At 45.4% G+C, this 11351-nt stretch overlaps 1 protein-coding gene across 1 annotated transcript; it reads left to right on the top strand.

Moving 5' to 3' along the window:
- MRPS22 (mitochondrial ribosomal protein S22) lies at window positions 1-10354 on the top strand. Its single transcript, XM_061560448.1, has 8 exons — window positions 1-166; window positions 924-1072; window positions 3667-3831; window positions 5006-5149; window positions 6409-6492; window positions 8069-8214; window positions 8768-8876; window positions 9907-10354. Exons 1-8 carry the CDS (start codon window positions 34-36, stop codon window positions 10003-10005), a joined length of 1029 nt encoding a protein of 342 aa, XP_061416432.1. The 5' UTR covers window positions 1-33; the 3' UTR covers window positions 10006-10354.
- The last annotated feature ends 997 nt before the right edge of the window (window positions 10355-11351 follow it).

The raw sequence follows: 11351 nt of genomic DNA, 5'->3' as shown, positions 1-11351 counted from the left end.
GTTTCCGGGGTCGCGTCTCCTGTGACCTCTGCAATGGCGGCGCGCAGCGTGGGTCTCGTGTCTCGCCTCCCGGCTCCGTCGCCGGCGCTGCTGCTGCGGCAGCTACTGCTGCTGCGGCGCCACCGCCCGGGCCCCGCACCCCGGCGGGGGATGAGCGGAGACCCCGGTGAGTGGAGTCGGGACGCGACGTTTCGGGGACCAGACGGTTGACGGCGCGGCGGTGCGCGACCGGCGTTTGTTTACGCGGGTAGCGTGCTCGCGACATTGAAAGCGACTGAAAGTGGCGCGCCGCGCTCTCTGTCCGGGGCCTTTTCGTCTTGACGGGGCGACAGTGGAACGCTGCAATTTGGTTATGCAGGAGCGTCTTGGTGAGGCCTTCATCCAGCAGTGGGGTGAATGTCGTGCCTTCTGGGGATGACTGATGAGGAATGCCCGAGTCTCGAGAGACGCTTTTTAAGGAGGGTTCATTGGCAAGTTCAGTGCGTACTGTGTACACTGGTACACAGTACGCACTGAACTTGCCAAGTTCAGTGCGTACTGTGTACACTGGTACACAGTACGCACTTAACTTGCCAATGAACAACATTCAGCGCCACCAAGCTGATGTGAGTGCAGGTCGTGGTGTATATGCAAATACAGTAATTTCAGTCTAACCAATATCGCTTTCAGGCAATTGTTATGTGACCTGTCAGCGAGCCTGCGACGCCTCATTTGACCTCACTAGTTGACACCACCGCCACTAAGGAGCCGATTGCCGGTAGTTGTATGCGTACCCACGTGTTTGTGCATCGTTGCATATGTGCGTGCCTACACGTGCGTGCCTACACGTGCGTGCGTGTCTACACGTGCGTGCATGCTTGTATTGATGTACATTTGTACTTGTTTGGGGCTGCGTGTGCCCATCTGTACACATTCGTGTACAGGCGCAGCATCCTTGCAGTTTGCCGACGAGCGCGTGCAGTCTCTGCTGCGTCGGATGACCGGCCTCGACCTCAAGAAGGTGTTCCGCCCGCGACGGCAAGCGCTCAAGCCGCCCAAATACAAGCTCATGACCGACGCACAGCTCCAGGAGGTGTGTGGATGCGTAGAAATGAGTCTCGTTGCGTAGGTGCACTTGTTTGTGAATGCGTGGGATTGAGTCATTCAACCCTGGATCTGTCTCCTCATCAGCCTTCACTATGATACGTGATCTCAAAGTGCTCCTAGCCTGGTACATGTGCTGTATCAATGCCACTCACATGGTAGAAAATTATTTGAGTTTATGGAATGCACTTGTGATGGCATACCTCAGCGTGTTTAATGTTTGGGTTTGAGATGGATATATCTTTTGAATAGACATCATCGATTCCTTAAATCACTTTCAGTATTCACAATATCGACTCGTGCATATAATAATAAAATAACAAGTGCAAAAAAAACAAATAAATTGTCTTGTTTGTCCATGCAAGGCATTTCTTTGATTTGCTCGTTTGGGTGGTGGTGGGTATAGCTGAAAATTGACATTTTTATACATGACCTAACCCAAAAGTAACTAATCATGAATCATAATATTAGTCGTGAAAACAAATGTTTAAAATTAAGAATATATTGTTTATGGCATTGATATTGGTGGAAGCAGTTGTGCGTTGAGTAGCGTACTGCACTATGAACGCATTCACCTCAAATAAATTCACAGCCACTGCTAATATGAAGTGTGAGTGATATCTGATCCAGGCCTGGGACCCCTTCCCCAACTGGTGCTCACTAGCATGAATTATGGTCAAAAACTTCCATAACTGACATGGTGCGAGGAGGTCTTCATCCAGTAAAGGATCGACAAAGTACTCTCTATATTTTACTATGGGAACCTCATTTGCCAGTAAAAATATGATAATTGGTTTTTTACCCTTCTATCTGGCAACAAAACTGACACCTTTTTACAAGGAGTCATGTTTGCATAGACCACAATACCTGCAGTCATAATGCAAACAAAAAACACAACTCTGATAATGTGCACTGTCCTTGAAGTTGATTGGTCCACACCCGAGACAGCTTTCCTTGTCTCACATGGGTTGGACCAGATGACGCCAAAAGGCGCACAACTCAAAGACAATGCACCATCAGAGTATGAGAGCTCGGGGCAAGCATCTACACTATGGGAACCTCATTTGCCAGTAAAAATATGATAATTGGTTTTTTACCCTTCTATCTGGCAACAAAACTGACACCTTTTTACAAGGAGTCATGTTTGCATAGACCACAATACCTGCAGTCATAATGCAAACAAAAAACACAACTCTGATAATGTGCACTGTCCTTGAAGTTGATTGGTCCACACCCGAGACAGCTTTCCTTGTCTCACATGGGTTGGACCAGATGACGCCAAAAGGCGCACAACTCAAAGACAATGCACCATCAGAGTATGAGAGCTCGGGGCAAGCATCTACACTATGGGAACCTCATTTGCCAGTAAAAATATGATAATTGGTTTTTTACCCTTCTATCTGGCAACAAAACTGACACCTTTTTACAAGGAGTCATGTTTGCATAGACCACAATACCTGCAGTCATAATGCAAACAAAAAACACAACTCTGATAATGTGCACTGTCCTTGAAGTTGATTGGTCCACACCCGAGACAGCTTTCCTTGTCTCACATGGGTTGGACCAGATGACGCCAAAAGGCGCAAAACTCAAAGACAATGCACCATCAGAGTATGAGAGCTCGGGGCAAGCATCTACACTATGGGAACCTCATTTGCCAGTAAAAATATGATAATTGGTTTTTTACCCTTCTATCTGGCAACAAAACTGACACCTTTTTACAAGGAGTCATGTTTGCATAGACCACAATACCTGCAGTCATAATGCAAACAAAAAACACAACTCTGATAATGTGCACTGTCCTTGAAGTTGATTGGTCCACACCCGAGACAGCTTTCCTTGTCTCACATGGGTTGGACCAGATGACGCCAAAAGGCGCACAACTCAAAGACAATGCACCATCAGAGTATGAGAGCTCGGGGCAAGCATCTACACTATGGGAACCTCATTTGCCAGTAAAAATATGATACTTGTTTTTTTACCCTTCTATCTGGCAACAAAACTGACACCTTTTTACAAGGAGTCATGTTTGCATAGACCACAATACCTGCAGTCATAATGCAAACAAAAAACACAACTCTGATTATGTGCACTGTCCTTGAAGTTGATTGGTCCACACCCGAGACAGCTTTCCTTGTCTCACATGGGTTGGACCAGATGACGCCAAAAGGCGCACAACTCAAAGACAATGCACCATCAGAGTATGAGAGCTCGGGGCAAGCATCTACACTATGCGAACCTCATTTGCCAGTAAAAATATGATAATTGGTTTTTTACCCTTTTATCTGGCAACAAAACTGACACCTTGTAAAAAGGTGTCAGTTTTGTTGCCAGATAGAAGGGTAAAAAACCAATTATCATACTCTATATTTGTATTACGCGCAATTTCGGTGGAGTTAATATAACTGTACAAATGATAAAGCTCTTTATAATGTCCCATGTGCTCCTATATCCCCTATCTTCTTTGTCTACCTTGTTCGCATTATCGTGTTACCTCGTTTTTTCCATGTCCTCGAGTTTCTGTGTCTCAATGTTCTTGTATCCCTTGTGTACTCGCCCCCTGGCCCCCATGTTGCCATTCAGGTGATGCGCAACGCCTACTCGGAGGCCGAACGTGCCCTGACGCCCTCCCCCGTGCTGCCTGAGAGAACCCCGATCAATGACGTCCTCTCTCGGGACACCATGCTCGATGGACTTGAGGAAACGCCCATCGTCTTTACCGACATCTCGTACAGCGTGCCCCACAGGGTGTGTGCTGCATGGGGTGTGTGCATCCCTGTTTGAGCGCACGTACGTGCGCCTAACATGGCATAAGCGACGTGGTGATGTCACCGCTGCTTAATGGCGAACGGCGGTTGTTGTTGTTGAATGTGATTGTGTGTTCATTTGCTTTATTAAAACAATATCTACCTCAGGGTGCCAGACAATAACACTGGTGTGTTGTGAGCTCTATAATTTGGGGAAAGGCTGATGTTAATTGGCTGACTACCCTCATGGTGCACTCACATCTGGTATGAGGGACAGGTAACCACTGCACCGTCATTTATTTGCCAAAAAACTATGTGAAAATCATTCAAATAGACATGTGCCAGAGGCCCTGAGTGGATAGGTATAGATGACAGTCTCTGACTAAACCCCGAAGACTACCATTGGGGATCCTGCATAAATAACAGATAGTTGCTATGGCGGATCACATAAAATGCCCAAACATTTATTGGAGGCTGTAATTTTTTTTTCGGGAGCTGGATCTCTGTGAAATACAGGATGTATGGTGCATATTTTCCACATCCTGTCACCGTGAGCAGTGTACTGTACTCTATTTTGAACAGGATAAATTTAAAATACAAGAAAGTAGCTGTTGTGAATAAAACATTTAGGTGGCTTGGGAGCCGAATGGTGAGGTGCCCTGAGATGCAGGTTAACTTAACTCCCCATGAATAGGTAGCAAAAATGGTCGTGGCAGTTGCCTATAGTCCCCTCCGAAGATTAACGTCTATGGAGAGAGATACAAGCTAGGCTGATAAGTCATATATCTTCCATCACCACACCTCTTGTATTCAGTTTTGTAAGTGCTTGTTTAGGGGAGAGTAATTGCACGAGTGAGAGTGATGGTAACGATTGTGTTGAGGGTGATGAAAATTATGATGATGTTGATGTGGGATCGACTTATGGTTGTCATTTCAATAAAGGCAGTATTGGTGGTCATTCGTCTTCACTATCATTTTTAAATCCAGGATTTAAATCTGGGTCTTGATTAAATAATGCATATGTTGCGAAGCTGTCCATAGTGAAAGTAAGAGACGTTTGTATTGATGTTGGCAGTGTTGATGTCAGTGATAGTGATATCCGTGATGATGTCCACAGTGATGTCTGCAGTGGTGATGATACCCCTGTGTTGATAGTGTTAACGTTCATGTCACAGGAAAGGTTCATTGTTGTGCGGGAGCCTGATGGGACGCTTCGCAAAGCATCATGGGAGGAGCGCGACCGCATGCTCCAGGTTTATTTTCCCAGGCCTGGGCGCCGAATCATACCGCCCGCTGTCTTCTCTGGAGAAAACCTCACGGTAAGCTCTTTCAGTCCAGTAATCTCCCTCACCATGGTGAAAACCTAATTGTAATCGCCGCAAGCACAGTGACATTTAAATGATCAAATAAAATCAGAGGGGAGTTTTAACGGACGTTACTTTGCTATGTAAATAAAAGGGTCCAACGTATTTACTGAAGCGTATGTTGTGTTACAAGTGTGGGTGCTTTGTGTGCACAGGTGTGTCTCGCTGAACGAGTGATATACGTTTTGTGAAAATTGCTCTGTTCGCAGACACTTGTTAAACGATCATCGTTTTCCCATTGACTCCCATGTTAAAAGCTAAGATGTGTTTCTGCCCCAAAATTACAAATTACTGTAGAATTTTAAAATAAAGTAATAAAATATCAAATTTAACACTTGCCACACATGAATAACCATGGTGCAAGATCTCCTGTATAGCCTATGATATCACCTCCTTACAGCCTCATATTTGAAATCATCACTCTCACACACACTCTCTGCACTCAGTCACACAGGACTTTCACTCTCTCTTACTCTCTCCACGTCTCTATATATATACACACCCCCCGCCCCCCAAGACAAAGATCCCCCATATAGCCTTAACAGACTGTTGGGCCAAGTGATGTTAGCGAGCACCTATGAAGGCCAGTACAGCACACAAGGAGTGGTTGGCCAGCACCTCGCCTGGCCACCTTTGTCTCACTAGTGGCGATGTTCACACACCACACCAGGTACTCATTTGAGTCCGAGTCCTAGGGGAAGCCCATGACCGGTTCAGATAATCGTCACTGGTGTTGGCCGTGAGCGGGAATCGAACTCGTGTCGCCGGGTTTGTAGCGCCACGCCACTGCTCCTCACATCCATCCCTCCTGCCACCCACCCATATGCTACAGTGCCACCAAGAGGCCCCCACTTGCCACCCACTCCTCCCCCATACCCACCCAAAACGCAGTTCACACAGCACAACACAGCTGCGGGCCGTGGTGCGCCCCCTGCCGCCACGGGACGCATTTGTGTGCGATGTTCTTGATCCATCCTAGAGACAACCATTTTAGCAAAAGATTTAAACAGTGGTAATCCCAAGAACTTACTACGTGCGATCAGTGTGCATTTGTGACGGACTGGACTCTGAAGAGCACGTGATAACAAGGGTTCGGACTTACTGTATGCACGTGTTAGGGGTGCATGTGCGTTGTGTTCTTTGCTTATGCGGTATATATGCATACGTGTGATAAATGTGTGTGTTTGTTTGGGCACGTATGTGTGCATGCCTAGGCTTTGCTGTCGGCACAACGACATGAGTACATCCTCAACTGGTGCATCCTCCAATTCGAACCTGACTCCCACGACTACATCCGGGTACGCCACCAATATGATCCTCCTGAGACAAGAACCCCCGAGCAATTAACCCCCTGAGCGAAGGACCACTGAGATCGGGATCACCTGAGAGAAGGGGATTTTCCGGCTGAGAGCAGGACCCCCTTAGCAAGGGACCCCTGAGAGTGGAAACCCCTGAGAGAGGGATACCCAGTCCTGAGGTGTGAACTCTCCAAGATATTGGATTAGTCACTACGGCATGTCCTCTTCTTGGCTCTATCGGTAAAGTCACATAGAAGGCAAATAATAAAATAACAAAATACAATTCTCACGACGTTTTGGCCACAACGCAAGCAGCCGTCCTCAGGTGAAGAACAGGTCTGTCGGAAAGACAGCGTCTGAAATTTATTATTATTTTATTATTTCCCTTCTACGTGACTTTACCGAAAGAACCAAGAAGATGAATCCCTGTAGTCACGAAAGCTTTAAATCGAAATACGCCATGTCCATTTTGAGCTCTCTGAGAAAGCGTGAGGAGCTCCCAGCCACAGGGCGTGAACACACTATCTCACACGCTCTAGCTCCGTACATAAGACCTTGCCGCTGTGAGTACCTAAGGATCCAAATTAAAACGTCTGAACAGTTCATTTATAGCTCCAATAAGAGGGAACAAATGCCTGGGCTTGAACCCATTCTCTGATGTCTTCTTTCAGTGTTGAGACAGCTGTTAAAATAAAAAAACATAGCAAAGTATGTATACATAGAGCTATTATTGAAAGCAGATTGGGAGAAATTTATTAAATAAACTGGTGAGCCAGAGCAGGTTTGAGTGCTTTTGGAAAGCTAAACTTGATCATGAAAAGCAACATGGCAATGTCTAAATATTAGTGTTATCCATCAGTGAGTTTTAACTACTCCAGCCCAGATTGGAAACATTGACACTGTCAAGGGGAATTGAGCTACAGCCAAAATGTATGCAAAGAAGCATGGAGAGTGGTATGTTTGATATCACTGAGAGCAAGAGGAACGCAAAGATCAAGAAAAACAAAATAGCAACATCATATGGATGGTTAAAGAACATAATTGGGCTTCACCAGGTCATATGGCCAGTAGGGATGATGGATGATTCATTAATGAGATTGGTGATGGAATTGCAGCCAAAGGTGGGAACACACCTAAGGGGAAAGACACCGAAGGGATGAAGCAATGAGATGACCTAATCCACAAAATAGCGATGACTTGTGGCATTGTGGGGTAATAATGACGGATGGCAACAATGTGGGGAGGCCTTCATCCAGCAGCTGACAGATCATGGTTGATGATACAAACATCCAGTCCTAAGGGCCAGAATACAGAATATAATTTTACGATTTGTTGTAAGTACGATCCTAAATGTGAGAAAAAATGGATTGCAAGTCAAAACAATTATGGATGTTGTAGTGAGTTCCTAACTTGCACTCACATGTGCTCTTGCCGGAGAAAACATCATCGCTCCCACTTATACCATCCAATCAAATTTCGGGAAGACGAGCATCCATCCGACATTTCAGTTATAATGTCATCACTTGTGTGCGCAGGACATTGGAGGTTTTTGTGTTGGTGCGGCCTGTCGTGATAGGTGCACGAATACGTGTACGAAGACCTGTACAAGCGCGATGCGACACACACCCTGCACAGCACGCGCCACTACCCTGGTCTCGTGTGGTTCCTACTGAAGACGCGGCGCATCGACAGCCTACTCATCGACCTCATACAGAGAGACCGGTGCGTGCAACGTACACATGCAATGTATACACACATACAATGGTCCCCTGCATAGCCTGCGTAGATTCTTGGTGCAGGTGCTTTTCGTGAGCACCTATGAAGGCCTGCAAGCATGAGGGGGCAGAATGGCGAGCTCCAATACCCAACTCCCTTTGTGTACCAAATGATGTTTACACCTACGACAGGTACTCATTTAAGGCTGAGTTGATGTTTGAGAGGACCAGAACTCGTTCCGATATCACTCGCCATTGATATTAGCTGTAGTCGTGAATCCAACTGGGATTAGACGCAAACACAAGTTTATACACATATATTTGGATGCACATACTTATACATACATCCTATGTATGGACACACAAAGCTATGTATTTACACTTCATGCCAAAGAGGCTGATTTACAACTTTCCGTTCACATGCATAATGGTTGTGTTGATAATACATTTTGGTGATGGTGCATGTGTTGATATCAGCAGTGATGTTGGTAATGATGTTGGTTGTGTCGGTGTCTGCGATGTTGATTGTGTCGGTGTTTATGGTGGTGATTTTATGGCAGGCTGGAGGATGCAGTAGACCTGGTCTCCATATTCCACCTCCTCCACCCAGAGTCACCCTTCAGCAAAGAGGCAACACTGAGCCGCCCAGAAGGGATTGACCTCATACAGGTGGCGCAATCAATACCAATACCACCATGACATCAGTACCACCACAATCACCAACAACAACATTGGTGTACCATCAACATCGGTATCATCCCCATCAGTACCGTGATCACCACCATCATCAAAATCACCACCATCATCAAAATCACCACCACGATCACCACTACGATCACCACCACGATCACCACCACACCTTCACCACCATCAATATTACCAACTGTAGTGGTGGTCTATGGCTCGGTATGCGGTGTGGCATATGGGGTGTTGTGTTGTGACTTGGTACAGCGTGTGGCATGCTACATTATTAGTAATTATGCATCCATTAATTTGTTAAAATTTATTTTTACTTTCACTTTACATGCTGTGAGTCATGTATCTCAAATACCCTTGACTATTTATGCACATTATATGATAATGATAGTAGCGCAGTCTTTAGTGCACTGTGCTGTAAATCCGCTGACCTGAACTCGATTCGTTATCAGTAACTGATGTGAGTGGCAAATTTGTATCTGAACCAGTCGTGGTCCCCCACTTCATCAAGCTGCGTTGACCAGTGTGTATGGCCAAACAAAACCCTGTGACGAGAACGTCATGGTGGAGGCCGATGTTTAGCAGTCGATTGTCAAAGGGTTGTATATTATGATTATATGCTAATGTTTCACTTAGGCTAATAGAACAAACAAAACTGAACAAATGGGAAATTAAATAACATGAAATAAACTAAATAATTGATTATTCAATTAAATCAAAACTTTAATTCGTGACAATTTATCGAATTCCTGGATGGGAGAATCCATGTCTAACATGTGGTTTGGTGTCATCAGTTTGGTTTGGTATGTTGTGTGGTTCTGTGTTGTATTTTGTGCGACGTGTGTGGTGTTATTTTACTTGGTATGTGGTATGGTGTGTTATGTGTTGTGGCTCTTTGTATGTATGTCATGACGTGTGTTGTGTGTGGTATGGTATGATAAAGTGGTATGGCACATGGTATGATGTGGTTCGACCTGGTATGTGGTGTGACACTTGTGCACAGATGTTCGCACGTTTGGACGCGCAGAATGGAGCTCGGATCCAGCTCGCTCTGCAGACCCACCAGGAGGTGCCTCAAGGAACTGCGAACAAGGCCACCTAGTGTGCCCCAGGCACCACCTCGCCTAGTGCACACGCTGTGCCACACTCCTCGGCACTTCCTTACAAACAGTGCATCACACATCACGCAATACGCACCGCGCAAAACCTGTGCACGCAGTGGTATACCATGCATGGATAAAAATCGTTCCAACAATAACTGTAAAAGTATCAATAAAATTGTGTATAAAACATAAATCTTGAATGAAGTACACTTCAGCCTGGAATACTTATTGAAAATACATGAGTTAAGGTTGGGCAAGCTGTGATGTTTTCAGAATATATATAAAAGTACTACTCATTCAAGTGGTCTGTTACTGGTAGGAACGAAGTGAACCAGCCTACAATAGATTATATCGTCCGTCCGATGTCCGATTAGGTGTAGCAACATCGGCCCCTACTGCAAACACTTGGCAGGACCCTACAAAAACCTTTAGACTCAGTGAGGCTTTCCTGGCTAAACAAGTGTAACATTCCCTTATAATTCCCTGAGATAGTTTTTAATTATTAACATATTTAAATTAATTAACTCACAGCGGCCTAAAGCCTACAGCTAGGCCTAAAGCCTAGAACTAGGCCTCAAACTCTCCGTATCATACCCCCGCGTGTGTGAAATTTTATTATAACCATTCATTTGTTCATTCCTACCAGCCCACCTCGCAGGGACCTGTTATCTACACATCTTAAAATCACAAGATACCAATGTTTTTTTTAAGGTGGCCCAGAAGAGACTATTTGAAGTTAGTGGTAGATCCCACAAAGGTACTGTCTAGACTAGTACTGGGTGCTGGAGATTATAACCCAACGTTTGTCTTTTCCGACATGGCACACTGTGATTGTCACTACCTAAGTGACGTTGTACAATTGTGAACCTGTATTGGTACCACACTCGCTGGACCCCAAGCTTTGCTCGGATGATCTAGTTTGCGAGGATTGTGTACCCTGGTCCGAGTGACCAGCTGATTCGGACCGGAGGGCATTGCCCTTGGGGCTCTCCCAGTCTGTCGCAAGGGCATCCACTCCCCACCACAACGCTCCTATGCGTACCTCGAGTATCCTGGGAATTACCACTGAACTCTGTTTCCCTCCAGTCTGCTTTAATCCTCGTTGCCAATAATTAACTTCACTGAGTCGCTGCACATTCGACTGTTAATGAGTGACTCATTTAAAGACAGTGGCCAGCCACACTAATATAACCTATTCATATCTTACACTTCAAATTACCAGATAACTTAAACAGTAGACCAGCTCCCTCATACTCCGTAACTATCGTTCTTAATAATTTTTATACCGGCCGGAACCTCTTACAACAAAGTTTCTTATCCTCAGCCTTTACAGCCAAATAAGCAT

The sequence above is a fragment of the Lethenteron reissneri genome, chromosome 26 (assembly GCF_015708825.2).
Source record: "Lethenteron reissneri isolate LAM-NWPU_2019-01 chromosome 26, ASM1570882v1, whole genome shotgun sequence".
Taxonomy (NCBI): domain Eukaryota; kingdom Metazoa; phylum Chordata; class Hyperoartia; order Petromyzontiformes; family Petromyzontidae; genus Lethenteron; species Lethenteron reissneri.
This window is presented reverse-complemented; position numbering and strand designations above follow the sequence as displayed.

Excerpts from the sequence above, each read along its gene's own strand:
- MRPS22 (XM_061560448.1), top strand. The coding sequence starts at position 34 with ATGGCGGCGCGCAGCGTGGGTCTCGTGTCTCGCCTCCCGGCTCCGTCG. Across the intron at positions 1,073-3,666 it reads CCGACGCACAGCTCCAGGAG|GTGATGCGCAACGCCTACTC; the intron begins GTGTGTGGATGC and ends GTTGCCATTCAG. Across the intron at positions 8,877-9,906 it reads AAGGGATTGACCTCATACAG|ATGTTCGCACGTTTGGACGC; the intron begins GTGGCGCAATCA and ends ACTTGTGCACAG.